This window comes from Pseudophryne corroboree, chromosome 5, assembly GCF_028390025.1.
Source record: "Pseudophryne corroboree isolate aPseCor3 chromosome 5, aPseCor3.hap2, whole genome shotgun sequence".
In the NCBI taxonomy this organism is placed as follows: Eukaryota; Metazoa; Chordata; class Amphibia; order Anura; family Myobatrachidae; genus Pseudophryne; species Pseudophryne corroboree.
In genome coordinates this window covers 566,354,552-566,371,364 of record NC_086448.1, presented here as the reverse complement: position 1 = coordinate 566,371,364, position 16,813 = coordinate 566,354,552, and the positions used below count along the sequence as shown (strand labels likewise).

Sequence of the window (16,813 nt, the reverse complement as noted above, 5' to 3'; positions counted from 1 at the left end):
ACAGCCGTGAGGGGACACACACACACACACACACCATTTTCATGCATGTATTTATAGGGGGGAGTGTGTGTGTGTGACACTGTTATTATTAATATACTGCCGGGGGGGGTGTGACACTGTTATTATTAATGTACTGCCGTGGTGGGGGGGGGGGGGGGGGGAGGGGGGCTGGGTGTGACACTGTTGTTATTAATATACTACCAGCGGGGGAGGGGGGGAGGGGCGGGGGGGGGGGGGGCACCGTTATTGATGTTAACTGGGCTGTATGTATTTACAGCCGGGGGGTGGGGTGACACCATTATTATTAATGTACTACTAGCCGGTGGGGGGGGGGGGGGGAGACCATTATTATTGATGTTAACTGGGCACTTGTGTGGGTTGTATTAACAGCCGTGTGGGGGGGGTTCACTACGATCTGCCGGCGACCAGCATACCGGCGCCGGGAGGCCGGCCGCCGGCTTACCGACAGTGTGGCGAGCGCAAATGAGCCCCTTGCGGGCTCGCTGCGCTCACCACGCTACGGGCACGGTGGCGCACCACACTATTTTATTCTCCCTCCAGGGGGGTCGAATAAGTGTCGGTATGCCGGCTGTCGGGCTCCCGGCGCCGGTATGCTGGTCGCCGGCAGATCGTAGTGAACCCCCCCCACACGGCTGTTAATACAACCCACACAAGTGCCCAGTTAACATCAATAATAATGGTCTCTCCCCCCCCCCCCCCCCACCGGCTAGTAGTACATTAATAATAATGGTGTCACCCCACCCCCCGGCTGTAAATACATACAGCCCAGTTAACATCAATAACGGTGCCCCCGCCCCTCCCCCCCCTCCCCCGCTGGTAGTATATTAATAATAACAGTGTCACACCCAGCCCCCCCCCCCCCCGGCAGTACATTAATAATAACTGCCTCTTCCGGCGCGGCGCATGTGTGCGGTGGCTGGGTAGGAATTTCCCCTTCCCCCTCGTTCCTCCCCCGGCTCCGTCCTCCCAGCCAGTAGCAGCACTCCCCCCTGTCTGTGCTAACGTCCTCCCACATCAGTGATTGCATAATATTCATTAATTTCTCTCTATTTCTCTCTCTCTATCTCTCTCCTCCTGTGGATTACTTCGTTTGTCAGTGTAATTTTAATTTTTACAGGTGCCCCTATTGGATTCTACTGGACAAGTGGACGTGACCGGCGTGGGATGTAGGTAAGTAATCTGTCTCTCATTGTTACAGGTACCCCTATTGGATTCTACTGGACAAGTGGACGTGACCGGCGTGGGATGTAGGTAAGTATGTGTGAGTGTGTAAGTGTGTATTTAATAAATTTTTACTTTCACGGTGTGTGTGTTGTGTTTTTATTTGGGTATTTTTTGTTGTTGTAGAACTACAGGTACCAGCGGGCCCGTTATTTCCCCGCATGCTGGTACTTGAGGTTCTCCAAGTACCAGCAAGCGGGGGAGGCTTGCTGGGCCTTGTAGTTCCACAACAAAAAACAATATTCTTTTTTTTTACATACTCATGGCTATCAGCCCGGCACCCACCGCCCAGGGGTGCTGGGGACAGCCTCGGGCTTCACCCCTGGCCCTTGGGTGCCTGAAGGGGGGGACCCCTTGATTTAAGGGGTCCCCACTCCTCCAGGGAACCCCGGCCAGGTGTGACTAGTTGGGGGGGTAATGCCACGGCCGCAGGGACCTACATAAATGTGTCCCCCGGCTGTGGCATTATGTCCCTGGCTAGTGGAGCCCGGTGCTGGTTTTAAAAATACGGGGGACCCCTACATCTTTTGTCCCCCGTATTTTTGGAACCAGGACCGGACTAAGAGCCCGGTGCTGGTTGTCTAAATACGGGGAACCCCTGTCCAATTTTTCCCCCAGTATTTAAACAACCAGGCCCGGCTCAAAGAGCCCGAGGCTGGTTATACTTAGGAGGGGGGACCTCACGCATTTTTTTTATTTTTTAACCCATTCAGACCCTTCTCCATTAATGGGGAATGTCCACTAAGTAATGTCCACTAATGGGGGGGCCATTACGTGTAACAACGCTACTAATGGGGGGGCCATTACGTGTAACAATGCTACTACTAGGGGGGTCATTACGTATAAGGAAGATACTACTACTTGGGGGGAGCATTATGTATAGGATGCTACTATTACTTGGGGGGCATTAGATATAACAATAATACTACTACTTGGGGGGCCTTACGTATAAGGACGCTACTACTACTGGGGGTGCACTATGTATAAGGATGCTACTACTACTTGTGGGGCATTACGTATATGATGAATAAGATTGTGCTACATTGTGGCGTAATTTTAAATGGGGGTACTATTGTGTGGCTATGCCCCTTACTTGTGAGACCACACCCCTTTTCCCGGTGCGCGCCAAAGGAATATGGGAGGGCGCAAATTTATAGTTTGCAGGGGGGGCGCCGAACACCCTAGCACCGGCCCTGGGTGGAGGGCTGGGTAAGTTGATGGTGGGCGAGTTTGTAAGCCATTGGCGGTGGCAGCGGGCATCGGCACAGGGGCAGTAGCGGGCATTGGCTCGGCGGCAGTAGGGGGTCATCGGCAGGATTCTGCGAACATTATGGCTGTAGTGCCTCACCAGCCACTGACCTCGCCACACGCCACTGGAGTGTGGGCTGTATTAACAGCCGGGTGGGGGGGGGGGGTTGTTATTAATTATGTTTTTATGAGGCTGTCCTGTGTATCGAGCGATACATATATGGGGGAGTGTGATGCGGCTGGTGATAGCGGTCTAGGAGAAGATGGATGTATCCGTATGATTAGACAGGCTGCTTAATGTGCTTTGAAGCTGTATTAGCAGGCGGGGGGGGGGGGGATAGGGGGTGTTACTATATGTTTGTGGTGCTTAAGTGGCTTTACCTGGTTGCAATGTGTGTATAAGCGGCTTTACCTGGCGCAGCGTGTGTATAAGCACCATTTCCTGGCGCAACACGTGTATAAGCGGCATGGTTTTTTTAATGCGAGGGTCAACATATTTTATTAAAGTTTTTCCTTGCTTGTTATTTAAATAGTGTTGTTTTATTTTTCTCACAGCAATGGCTTCTTACATGGACCGGGAGTTCACAACTGGATTCATTGATGTGTATCGGGCCAGCGAATGTCTGTGGAAGGTCCGTAGCAAGGATTTTTCAAACAGACAGAAGAAGGATCAGGCCTACAGACAATTGGTGGAGTACAGCAAAGCCCATAACAGTGATGCTGATCTACTTTGGGCGAAGAAGAAGATAGCAAACTTGCGGACGGTGTTCAAGAAGGAACACACACGCGTGATCGAGTCTCAACGTTCAGGAGCCGGAACTGATGATGTTTACCAGCCGACGCTATGGTATTATGAACAGATGAAGTTCCTTTTGGAGAGAGAGGCGAAATTACATGGACAGGGTAGCCTGGATAAAGAGTCTCCTAAGACGCCAGAGGAAGAGGGGACCCTTAATCCGGTAAGTTAAAACACTTTAAAATGTTCAACTTTATCATTGTTTAATCAACGCCCTAATGTTTTATTTTCTTTTTTTTTTACAGGAATCTACCCCGGAGGTAATGAACACTTCCGCAACAGAGGCAACAGAACTGGAGCTCAGTGGTGAGGAGTCAGCACCATCTCGGTCGACAGCACCACCAAGGCGGAGACAAAAGAATTCATCATTGAGTTCCGATTCTGCATCCTCCAGCACGGTTCAATTTATCCAACGGGCAGAGGAAATGCTTAATAGGCCACCAGACTTCTATCGTCAATTTTCAAACACGATAGAATCTCAGATACGTGTAATGCCCGAAACTGTTTTTAGAACTTTCAGGCGCATAGTATTTGATGTATTGAGAAGGGCCGAGGATAATGACCTATCCGATGACCTGGATCTAATGTCAAATCCTGTGCGGCGCGCACGAAATGCCCCACAGTCCCAGTATCCTTATCCCCAACCATACTATTATCCGCCGGGTAATCCTCCGCCACAGCGCCCTTTTTTTTCGCCGGGACCCCCACCTACACCCACTCTGCCCACTCCTCCCACCAGCACTTTGTCCACTGGATTGTACTCAGCAATGCTGAGTACACAGCTCCCCCCAGAGGACGAGGCTACTTTTTTCAATTATTAAATTATAATTTTTTTTATTAGTTTTTTAGTTTCCGTTGGACAAATTGTTCCATGTTTCCTCGACTCTTTTATGTTGTTCATAGTTACCATAGTGTCGGTTTTTTGTCCTGGACTTTTGAACGTTGGGATATTGGTCATTCTTATCGATGAATCCAGTTGCATAAGTGTTAAAAATTAATATATTTTTATAAGTAAATTATTTTCAAAACAAAAAAGAAGTGTTGTGTATTTTTTATGGTTTATCATTATATTTTTAATTTTTGGGGGAGTTATGATAGGAATGCTGTTGTACCAAATTTGTCCTCACTTATCCCCCCTTAAAAAAATTTTTTTTTAAGGGGAGATAAGTGAGGACAATCCTACCTTCAAGGTACTGTTAAAGGGGACATTTATTACAGAGGGATGCGGTTAAGATCTCTGCGTCGGGTTCCCAATAGCCACAATCCTGACATATTCTCCCCCTGTGGGTGTCCATGACACCCATAGAGGGAGACTAAAAATTTGGCAAGCAAAGCGAGCCACAAGGGGCTTCTTTGCGCTCGAGCCGCTGCCGGCATTCCGGTGGCCGCCATCCCGACGTTGGGATTATGACTGTCGGGATGCCTGCTGCCGGGATATCATACTGATTCCCAGGGCCAGTGCTATGGTGTCCGGCGCCCTCCTGCAAACTGTAAATTTGCGCCCCCTCAGACACAGAGGTGATACAGTGACTGGGACGGAACACAGGGGTGATGGCACACACAGGTATGCCTGACTTGGTTCACACTGTTGGATCCCATTAGTCCTCACTTATCCCCCACAAAAAACGACGCAGTCGTGAAGTGTCCTGGGTATACCTGACCCCAGAGTTCCTCATGGCTACGTTGTTTTTTAATATACATGCAAAACACACACAGGTACATACTCTGACAACAGAAGTTTAAAACAAGATACATTTTTATTTTGGAAATAAATAAAAAAAATACAATAAAATATAAAACCAATCAAGCATATGTAATGTCTATCAAACATAAAAGCAGTTAAATGTAGGAGTCTTGCCAATCCACTGCACCTACTCCATTAAAAAAGGTCAGGTAGTCGTCCCTGACCTTTCTAGCCTTTAAAGTGGGATTAAGTGTGGACTGTGGCCTTTCAAGTCCAGGCAACCTAGCAGAGTCCACATCAGAGTTGTCGGCCTGAGCAGGCAACCTGGCAGAGTCCACATCAGAGTTGTCGGCCTGAGCAGGCAACCTGGCAGAGTCCACATCAGAGTTGTCGGCCTGAGCAGGCAGCCTGGCAGAGTCCACATCAGGGTTGTTAGCCGGAGTAGTAGATGGGGGGCATTTTGGGCCAGTCTTACGCCTTAGATAATTGTGTAGAACACAGCAGGCCAACACAACCCAGTCTATTTTATCCACCCTTAGGCCAATAGCAGAGTGGAAAATTCTGAACCTACTACTCAAGATCCCAAATGCGTTTTCAACTATGCGGCGGGCCCTTGAGAGCCGATAATTAAAAATGCGTTTCTCCTTGGATAAGTTCCTTTGTGGGTAGGGTTTCATGATGTGCTCGTGCAGAGCAAAGGCTTCATCTGCCACAAACACATAATTCAAGCCATGCATGCAGTCCTCAGCTTTCGGTAGGTCTAATTGGTTGCAAAGCAGCCTCTCATAAAACACAGTATCTTTGATTGATCCGCCATCGGATGCTCTTCCATTTTTCCCCACATCCACAAATATGAACTCATAGTTGGCATTAACTATAGCCATCAAGACTATGCTAAAATAACCTTTATAGTTATAATATAGAGATCCACTTTTTGTAGGAGGAGAGATGCGGACACAACAGAAAAAGACACACCCTCCCCTCCCCTATAATACCAACCCACTATTTAAAAAGGTCTTTTTTTTGTTTAGAAAAAGACACTCTCCCCACCCCCCTCACTATAATACCAACCCACTATTTAAATAGTTTTTTTTTTTGTTTAGCACAGATTGCTCAGCACAGATTGCTCAGCACAGATTGCTCAACACAGATCTCACGTGTGTATGGGAGATCTAGACACCGGGATGTTCAAGGGACATCTCCCGTGATAAATTGCTCAGAACACATCTCTTGCAGAAATCTCTCTGTGAGTATGGGCCTATACTCAGAAGGAGGAGGCAGCTACTACGAATATTACTACATATAGCCCTGCCAAAGAGAGTGAATGAAAAATCACCACCTCGGTGGTGACTGCAGTCACTGGGGGGAATTCAATTGTTTGAAAAGTTGGTTGGGTGTCTGTTTTTTCATCTATTAAATAGGAAAAAACTGACACCCAACTGACTTTTCAAACAAGTGAATATCCCCCACTGTGTACTCACCTTTCTTCTGATTCCCATTCTGTGCACCTGCGGCAGAGAGAATATATTTTTTCTCACAAACTTTATTGACAACCGCCCAAAGTAACATACTGTAGCTCACTTCCTGTAGTTATCAGCAGCTAAAGGTAATGAAGTCAGCACCAGAGAAGACACTCAACGGCATACCTCCCAACATGACCCTCTCCAGGAGGGATAAAATGCTCTGCTTCTGGACTTTTCTCTTCATTTACGATTGCCGGCACCTGTTTTGAATAGGTTCATGGATAAGAAAGGTGTTTCAGCACAGGTGATGGTAATTATAAATTAAGAGGGAAGTCCAGGAGCAGAGCATTCTGTCCCTCCTTGAGAGGGTCATGTTGGGAGGTATGCTCAATGGTAAGTGACCTCTCTCTTTATTAACATCTGAGACACTTTGCGCTACCATAGCTTCCTATAGTACAGCAATATCCTAGCCTGCTTTTACTGCTAGCAGGCTGCAGACAGAGAAAATCCCTTTAGTAAATATCAAGAAGGAATACAGGGAAGTCTCCCAGAGCCAGAGTCACAAACCACCATCCGAACACCCACCCCCCTGGACCTCCCCACAGCCGTCCTTGAAAGTGGGAGGTCCAGGGAGGCTGATGATGTGATTTGCGCTGAATGGCATCATCGTATCCCCACCCCCCGCTATTCAATGCTGGAAATCTGGCATTGAATAGCAGGAGTGGGACTACAATACCCACCCATGTTGAGGCTACACCCCCTATTATACCAACCTAGCTGCACTCTCCAGCATGGGGCAGCCAGAAACTCGGGAAGCATGTGGTTAGTACATGAGGGGTCATTCCAATCTGGTCGCACGCAGGCGGATTTTTGCACTGCTGCGACCAGGTAATCGCCGCCTACAGGGGAGGGGGTAAACGCTGTGCAGGAGAGCGATTGCTTGTACAGAGAGCTGCACAAACAAAAGTTTGTGCAGTCTCTGCACAGCTCAGAACTTACTCAGCCGCTGCGACGATTCGGCCTGGAGGTGACGTAAGGATCCCTCCCTGGAAATGGCTGGGCACGCCTGCGATCTGCTGGACACTCCCAGGAAATGGTGAGTTGACACACCCAGCCGGCCTCTTCCTGTCAATCTTCTTGCGTTCGCCACTGCAAACGCTTTCTTCGTTCTTTTCGTCACTGTCAGGTGACAGCCGTGGCCGGGCAGCGATGCTCCAGCGCATTGCGGCCCGTCAAGCACACATGTGCTGTTGAGACCTGAATGTATGGCTGCAAAAAACTGCAGCCTGCGATCGGGTCGGAATGACTCCCATGGACTCCTTATTCATCCACAAGTAACAAGTGGACAAATAACTGCCTCCCACAAGATCATAACCATTATAAATGGTTCATGTGAATATTCCTTATGATCTATGTGGCTTCAGGATGTTGTATCCCAGTCCACTTTACAATTGGGACTCATGGGAATGTAGGAGATGAATAATGAAAACAACAAGATAGATAGATAGATAGATAGATAGATAGATAGATAGATAGATAGATAGATAGATAGATAGACACTGATTATGAACGTCTTGCTCTTTTTTGCATCTTCTACAGTAGGTTAGTAATAAATGTTCCATGTTATAAAAATTCTCTAATAAAGAAAATATTGAATAATTAATCAGAAGTGTGAGTAAATATATATATATATATATATATATATATAGAGAGAGAGAGAGAGAGAGAGAGACAATTAGACCAAAAAAGGGCAGATATGGCATATTTATACCTACACAAGAGTCAGGGGTGTATCTACCCATTGGCCAGGATGGCACTCGCCAGGGGCGCCAGCCGAGGAGGGGGCGCCGGCCGCTAGTGCCATCCTCGGCCAATGAGTGGAATCACTTAGTAATGGCATTGCCTGGACTGGAGGATCTCACAGTAGGCAGGAACAGGCGCTGGTGTTCGGCACCGCAATGCACTAGTTAAGAATGTGAAAGTAAACTCCAGTTCCCAGCAGCCCTTGCTGTCGGGAGCTCCTGGCAGCAATGGTTGCAGGGAGCTGTAGTTTACTTTCACTTACTTCACGAAGTGAGGTGTTCCTGCCTACTGTGCAATCCTCCAGCCCAGGCGATGCCCAGCTCATCACATTAGGTACTGCAACATATTAAATGATATGTGCTTTGAGGGGGGAGGACTATATGCAGGGAGAGGAAAGGACTATATGTATGCAGAGCCGGATTAAGGGGGGGGGGGTCCCGGGGATACGTACCCCCGGGCCCCCCTTTCCAAAAGGGCCCTCTGCCCATACACGCACGCAGGGGGGGGGGGTTCCGAGTACCTAGAAACCCCCCCTGCATGCTGATCCATCGTAGCAGCTGACAATTTTTTTTTATTTTAGAGCCGCATAGAGACTGTGCGGCTGCCGGCAGCTGAGCTGCCTTCACTGACTGAAACTGAATAGGGACGGACTCGGAGGCAGGCTGGCTGAGTGTAGGGGGAGCTGGCTGCAGAGGAAGCAGCAGCTCCTCCCAGGAAGTTCTCCCATGTAACCAGTCTGGCTGGCCGGGTGAGGCAGTAAATCTATGCAGTGCACGGCAGCTGTGTATTTCATGTGCAAGTGCAAAGTGGGATTAGTTATGCTGGACAGGTGAGGCACCCACTGTCCTGGTGTTTGAGGGGGAGGGAGAGGAGTATGCGATGTGTTTATATGCTGTATGTGTGTATCCTATGTATGTGAGTATATAATGTGTATGTATCCTATGTCTCTGTATATGCTGTGCATGTATCCTATGTGTCTGTATATGCTGTGTGTATGTATCCTATGTGTCTGTATATGCTGTGTGTATGTATCCTATGTGTCTGTATATGCTGTGTGTATGTATCCTATGTGTCTGTATATGCTGTGTGTATGTATCCTATGTGTCTGTATATGCTGTGCACAGTATATGTATCCTATGTCTGTATATGCTGTATGTAGGTATCCTATGTGTCTGTATATGCTGTGTGTATGTTTCCACCATGTTTGTATGTATATATGCTGTGTGTATATGTTGTGTGTATGTATACTATATGTGTATATGCTGTGTGTATGGATACTATATGTGTATTGTGTGTGTGTGTGTGTGTGTGTGTGTGTGTAAATGCTATGTGTGTATATGCTGTATGTGTGCATGCTGTGTGTATTTATGCTCTCTTGGTGTATGCATGCATGTATGTATGCTCTGTTTGTGTATACATGTGTGCTGTGTGTGTATGTATGCATGCCCTGAGTGTGTTTCTGCAGTATGTATGTTGGATCTGTGTATTTATGTATATATGCTTTTGTAAGGATGCTATGCGTGTATGTATGTATGTATGTATGTATGTATGTATATATGCATGCTGTGATTATGTACAGAAGTGTGTATATGTGTATGTATTATTTATTTTTATATATATATATATATATATATATATATATATATCTCTATATCTCTCTGGGATGGTTGGCACTCCTTTCAAATAGAGTAACTTGCCCCGGTGCCTTCCTTATGCAAAGTATATGAAACTGTGGTCTTCTAGAGAGGGGTTAACAACGGCCCACTCCCAATGTGTAAAAATCAGGCGGCACTCAAAAGACTGTGAAAAAGAGTAGAATGTACTTGCAAATCAAATGTCAATCATAAAGGGCATAGCTTGCCGACGTTTCAGCACCACGCAGGGCGCTTTTTTCAAGGCTGTATGCGGTGAAGTAAATAAAACCAAACAGTGCATAAAACATACCATTATGTGTTTGTATATATTGTGACAAGAACACTGGGATAGTGTTTGAGGGCAGGTATATTTGTCCCAGGTTCTTGTCTTACATGTTTTAGAAAATGTTAACTTCTAGGAAAAATGCTTTTTGTTTTGTCTGAACCTTTTCAGTTTGCTGTAAAAGCTGGGTAAAGGCTCTGAGAGAGAGATAAGGCGAGTTCTAGACATTGGGCCCAGTTCGGGTCTTTGGCCTCACAGAGGGCTAATCAGGGTTTCAGCTGTGTAAGAGTGATATAGTGCTTCTAACCTGATTAGTATGGGCAGACTGCCTGGGAAGGCTGCAGGATCTGTGTGTGAGAGACACGCTTTCTGATGCAAGTAAGCTATACAGTATGTACTGAAGAACTCTGTGTTTTGTTTAGTGACAGTTAGGAACATCTTATGTTTAGTTAGTGCCGGACAGGCAAGGTATTTTTATTTTGGGGTTTGTTTTATTTTCTGTTTCAATAAAACTGGCCGGGGTCAGTTGTACCAGAAACTGGACTTGTGTTGTTCCTCAGCTGCTGCGTCCTGCCATATTCCCCAGGAAAAGGCACCTTGCACCCCTACAGTGTTACAACTTGGTGGAGAATGCGAGCAGGCCGTTCTGCGCATAAGTGAAAGCAGCAGCTTTGTGAGGCCTGCAGAAAACGGTGGTTTATGCAGATACAGCCCAGTGTGAAGTTACTGAGACTCACCCCTGAGGGTTTGATATATGTCCTGGGTGAAAGCAGCTGCAAAGCCGCCTGAAAAATCTGTTGACATGGAGGATCTGCTTAAAGCCTTGCTGCAAGCTACAGCGGCTCAGCAGGAGGCCAACCGACAGCAGCAGGTGGCAATGGAGGAAAATTGGAGACTACAGCAGGAGGCCAACAGACAGCAGCAGGTGGCAATGGAGGAAAATAAGAGACAACAGCAGGCAGTTGTTGATGAACTTTACAGGCAACAGCGTCAGGATAGAGAGGCCTTAGCAGAAGTGGTGCAGAGACTTGCAGCTCGGGTTGGAGATGTGGCCGTCAGTGCTCCAACCAGCTCTAGTTCTATACGAGCCAGTCACTTCCTGCAGAAAATGACAGAGGCTGATGATGTGGAGGCCTATCTGACCACGTTTGAAAGGACTGCCGAGCGTGAGAACTGGCCGAAAGCACAGTGGGCCAGTCTGCTGGCACCTTTCCTGTCAGGTGAGCCCCAAAAAGCTTACTTTGATTTAAGCCCTGCTGAGGCTCGGGACTATGATAAACTAAAGACTGAGATCCTGACCCGCCTGGGAGTCACGCTGTCAGTACGAGCACAACGGGTGCACCGTTGGCTGTACGCCATGGAGAAGCCTCCGCGCTCCCAGATGCACGACCTTATTCAGCTAACAAAAAAATGGCTACAGCCAGAGACATTAACTGGTCCCCAGATGGTGGAAAGAGTCGTCATGGACCGCTACTTGAGATCTTTGCCCATGGTCCTGCGCAAGTGGGTGAGCCATGGAAACCCGGGTACTGCTGACCAATTAGTGGACATGGTAGAGAGGTATTTGGCAGCAGAGGAACTACTGATGACCACCCAGCAACCCATAGATCCTCGACAGCGCCCTTCAGTAAAGACTGGTAAGACTGTTCCGTGGGAAAACGTTGCTGGGCGGTTAAGAGAACGCAAGGCTGGAGAGACTGTAAACACTGGCCCTGGAAACAGGCCAATGGGGCTAGAACGGTCTATGCTGCCCAAATGGGTTGATAATCGTGTGGTTAAATGTTTTAGGTGTGGTATGCCAGGTCATGTTATTGCCAATTGCCCAGTCACGCAAGAACCCATGCAATGTGATGCTGCCTTTGAATGTCGCAGAATATCTTTCTTTGCTAGGTTAGCCTGTACTGTGGTACCTTCACCTGAGCTGGAAAAACAAATGTGTGATGTGTTCTTAGAAGGTAACCGGGTAGAGGCCTTGTTAGATTCAGGAAGTTTAGTTACCCTCGTGAAAGCTGGGTTAGTGAACCCCTTAAAGGTCCAGCAAATACCTATTGGGGTAACTTGCATACATGGGGATACCCAACATTATGCCACTGCTGAGGTGAATATAGAAACTTGTTGTGGGTCAGCAATGGTTAAAGTGGGACTGGTCCCTACCTTGGTGCATGAGGCCATAATAGGGAGGGATTTTCCTCATTTTTGGAAACTGTGGGAATCATGGTTATCAACAGATGTGAGAAGTAAAAAGCCAGTTGATAATACCGGTGATTTTATGGATGTACGTGGGTCTTCGGAACTTTCTGGCCCTTTGCCTTTTGCTAGTTTGGCTGGGGAAGTGACAGATGGGGAGTCCAGTGAGGACCCTCTTGCCGGGAACAGAGACATAGTAGTTAGAACTGAAAGCGTGCCTGACCTGGAGGTAAAGAAGGATCTGTTTGCGTCTGAACAGTTAAAGGATCCTACCTTAATAAAGGCTAGAGAGAATGTTAAGATTGTTAATGGGGAACCTGTGGTACCAGGTGACAGGGTTACGTATCCCCACATGGCCATCTGTAATGAGCTCTTGTACCACATTGTCAAAAGGGGTGAGGATGTGGTGGAACAGCTGGTAGTTCCCCAGCCTTATCGGAGAACGGTACTAGATTTAGCTCATAGTCACGTTACCGCAGGACATTTAGGGGCAGAAAAAACCACTGAAAGAGTTTTACAAAGGTTCTTTTGGCCAGGGGTTTATAAAGAAGTGTCTGAATATTGTTCTTCCTGTCCTGAATGCCAGTATCATGCCCCTAGACCCCATTTCAGGAGCCCACTAGTTCCCATGCCTATTATAGAGGTCCCGTTTGACAGAATAGCCATGGATCTCGTGGGGCCCTTGTTAAAGTCTGCTCGGGGCCATCAGTATATCCTGGTAATTATGGACTATGCCACTCGATATCCTGAGGCTGTCCCTTTACGCACTATCACAACCAAGGCGATAGCTAGGGAGCTGGTGCAGGTATTTAGTAGAGTGGGAATACCAAAAGAAATTTTGACTGACCAAGGTACTCCATTTATGTCAAGGATCATGAAAGAATTGTGCAAGTTATTTAAGGTCACTCACCTCAGGACGTCCATCTACCATCCCCAAACTGACGGGTTGGTGGAAAGGTTTAATAAAACATTAAAAAGTATGTTAAAAAAGGTTGTTGAGAGAGATGGGAAAAACTGGGATTGTTTGTTGCCCTACTTGTTAATGGCCATCAGAGAAGTTCCTCAGTCCTCTACGGGGTTTTCTCCATTTGATTTGTTGTATGGTAGACACCCCAGAGGGCTGTTGGATGTTGCCAAAGAGACGTGGGAAGGACAGCCCACTCCTTATAGAAGCGTTATTGAGCATGTAACACAAATGCAGGATAGGATTGCAGCCGTGGTACCTGTTGTCAGAGAGCACATGGAACAGGCCCAAAGTGCTCAACAGAGGGTCTATAACCGGAGTGCCAAGATACGGGAATTTGCTCCTGGAGATAGAGTTCTTGTTTTGGTACCCACTGTGGAAAGCAAATTCCTAGCTAAATGGCAGGGTCCATTTGAGATTAGGGAAAAAGTGAATGAGGTTAATTACAAAGTATACCAGCCGGGAAAGAGAAAACCCGAACAGATCTACCATGTTAACTTAATCAAACCCTGGAAAGATAGGTTGTCTCTGTCAGCGGAGCCTTGCCCTTCGGTGTCTTCACCCCGGTTGCTTCCCGCAGTGAAGGTGTCAGAGACATTATCAGCTGATCAGAACAATCAGGTTAAAGAATTTCTCATCCAAAATAGGGAGGTATTTTCAGAGCTGCCTGGCCGAACGACCATAATAAAACATGACATTGTCACAGAACCAGGGGTCAGGGTTCATTTAAAGCCATATAGGATTCCTGAAGCTCAGCGAGAAGCTATTTCTAAGGAAGTTAAAACCATGTTAGAACTTGGAGTCATAGAGGAGTCTAACAGTGAGTGGTCCAGTCCCATAGTGCTCATCCCGAAGCCCGACGGTAGCATACGCTTCTGTAATGACTTTCGTAAGTTAAATGAGGTGTCCAAGTTTGACGCATACCCCATGCCCCGTGTGGATGAGCTTGTAGAAAGGCTGGGAACAGCCAGGTTTCTCACCACATTGGACCTGACCAAAGGTTACTGGCAAATACCTTTATCTGATAGCGCCAAAGAAAAAACAGCCTTTTCGGTTCCGGAGGGGCTGTACCAGTATAAGATGTTACCCTTTGGGTTGCATGGGGCTCCAGCAACCTTTCAACGGGCGATGGATAAAATTTTGAGGCCCCATAGAAAATATGCAGCTGCCTATTTGGATGATGTGGTAATTCACAGTACAGACTGGGGGTCACATTTGGTTAAAGTACAAGCAGTACTGGACTCAATCAGAGAGGCAGGGTTAACTGCTAACCCAAAGAAGTGCTGCCTCGCAATGGAGGAGGTCAAATACTTGGGCTTCACCATAGGCAGAGGTCTGATTAGGCCCCAATTGAATAAAGTTGATGCTATTCAAAACTGGCCTCGTCCAGTGAATAAAAAACAGGTAAGGGCTTTTTTGGGAATTACTGGGTACTATAGACGGTTTATTCCTAATTTTGCGACCACAGCGGTGCCGTTGTCAGACCTTACCAAAGGGAAGCAGTCAAATGTGGTGAAATGGAACCCTGATGCAGAAAAGGCGTTCCAAGCGTTAAAAGTGGCTTTGTGTTCACAACCGGTGTTGATAACACCAGATTTTTCAAAAGAATTTGTGGTACAGACAGATGCCTCAGAGGTAGGGATAGGTGCTGTGCTGTCCCAAACCAGAGATGGGGACGAACACCCTATCATTTATTTGAGTAGGAAACTCAATGAGCATGAAAAAAGGTATGCCATTGTGGAAAAGGAGGCTTTGGCCATTAAGTGGGCACTAGATACCTTGAGATATTACCTCTTGGGTAGACAATTCAGACTAGTGACAGACCATGCCCCTTTAAAATGGATGTATGTAAATAGAGGCAAGAATGCTCGTGTAACTAGATGGTTTCTAGCGTTGCAGGACTTTAAGTTTACTGTCGAACATAGACCGGGAACACAATTGGCCAACGCAGATGCATTGTCTCGCATCTTCTGTTTGGGGGCTACAAGTGTTCCGGCCCCTAGGTCGAAACAGGGGAGGGGGATATGTGACAAGAACACTGGGATAGTGTTTGAGGGCAGGTATATTTGTCCCAGGTTCTTGTCTTACATGTTTTAGAAAATGTTAACTTCTAGGAAAAATGCTTTTTGTTTTGTCTGAACCTTTTCAGTTTGCTGTAAAAGCTGGGTAAAGGCTCTGAGAGAGAGATAAGGCGAGTTCTAGACATTGGGCCCAGTTCGGGTCTTTGGCCTCACAGAGGGCTAATCAGGGTTTCAGCTGTGTAAGAGTGATATAGTGCTTCTAACCTGATTAGTATGGGCAGACTGCCTGGGAAGGCTGCAGGATCTGTGTGTGAGAGACACGCTTTCTGATGCAAGTAAGCTATACAGTATGTACTGAAGAACTCTGTGTTTTGTTTAGTGACAGTTAGGAACATCTTATGTTTAGTTAGTGCCGGACAGGCAAGGTATTTTTATTTTGGGGTTTGTTTTATTTTCTGTTTCAATAAAACTGGCCGGGGTCAGTTGTACCAGAAACTGGACTTGTGTTGTTCCTCAGCTGCTGCGTCCTGCCATATTCCCCAGGAAAAGGCACCTTGCACCCCTACAGTGTTACAATATATATATATTTATATATATATATATTTATATATATATATATATATATATATATATATATATATATAAACATACATGCATGCATGTACGGAAACCCCCCCAAGAAAATCCTGCATTTGCCCCTGCTACCACACCACAGATCGGATCTCTCTTCCGATCCGATCTGTGGTGCTTTGCTCCCGTCCGCACTGCAGCTGCGGCCGTACAGACAGGACAGCTGAGCGACGGCTCAGCTGTCCAATAACGTATGAGTGAAGTAGGCTGCCCCAATGGCTGAGCGGCAGGCTACTTCATTCATATATGATTGGAGAGCTGAGCAGTCGCTCAGCTGTCTGTGTGGTTGGCGGGGACGGGAGCGCAGGTCGATCGTTGGATGGTATGTGACACCCCCCCCCCCGTCCTCCTCCTCCTCCTCCTCTCTTGAATAGGGGCCCCACTGTCTTAAGTACCCCGGGCCCCCCATGGACTTAATCCGGCTCTGTATGTATGGAGGGGGAAGACTATGAGCTGGGAGGGGAGAGGATTATATGCAGGGAGAGAAGACTATGTACTGGGAGGGCCGGGGAGAGGACTATATGCAGGGAGGGGGGAGACTATGTACTGGAAGGGGAGAGGACTATATGCCGGGAGGGGGGAGATAATGTACTGGGAGGGGAGAAGACTATATGCGGAGGGGAAACTCTGTGCTGGGAGGGGAGAGGACTATATGCAGGGATGGGGGAGACTCTGTGCTGGGAGGGGAGAGGACTATATGCAGGGAGCGGGGAGACTCTTGTGCTGGGAGGGGAGAAGACTATACGCTGGAAGGGGGGAGACCATGGCTATGTGCAGGGAGGGGGGGAGGCAATGGCTATGTGCAGGGATGGGGGAGATCATGGCTATGTGCTGGGAGGGGGGAGATCATGGCTATGT

At 47.3% G+C, this 16,813-nt stretch overlaps 1 protein-coding gene across 1 annotated transcript; it reads left to right on the top strand.

The window, feature by feature from the left end:
• The first annotated feature begins 2,872 nt into the window (after positions 1 to 2,872).
• On the top strand, positions 2,873 to 4,292 carry LOC134929227 (uncharacterized). Its single transcript, XM_063924969.1, has 2 exons — positions 2,873 to 3,449; positions 3,532 to 4,292. The coding sequence occupies exons 1-2, from the start codon at positions 3,048 to 3,050 to the stop codon at positions 4,105 to 4,107; spliced, it is 978 nt and encodes a 325-aa protein (XP_063781039.1). The 5' UTR covers positions 2,873 to 3,047; the 3' UTR covers positions 4,108 to 4,292.
• The last annotated feature ends 12,521 nt before the right edge of the window (positions 4,293 to 16,813 follow it).

Excerpts from the sequence above, each read along its gene's own strand:
- LOC134929227 (XM_063924969.1), top strand. The coding sequence starts at position 3,048 with ATGGCTTCTTACATGGACCGGGAGTTCACAACTGGATTCATTGATGTG. Across the intron at positions 3,450-3,531 it reads AAGAGGGGACCCTTAATCCG|GAATCTACCCCGGAGGTAAT; the intron begins GTAAGTTAAAAC and ends TTTTTTTTACAG.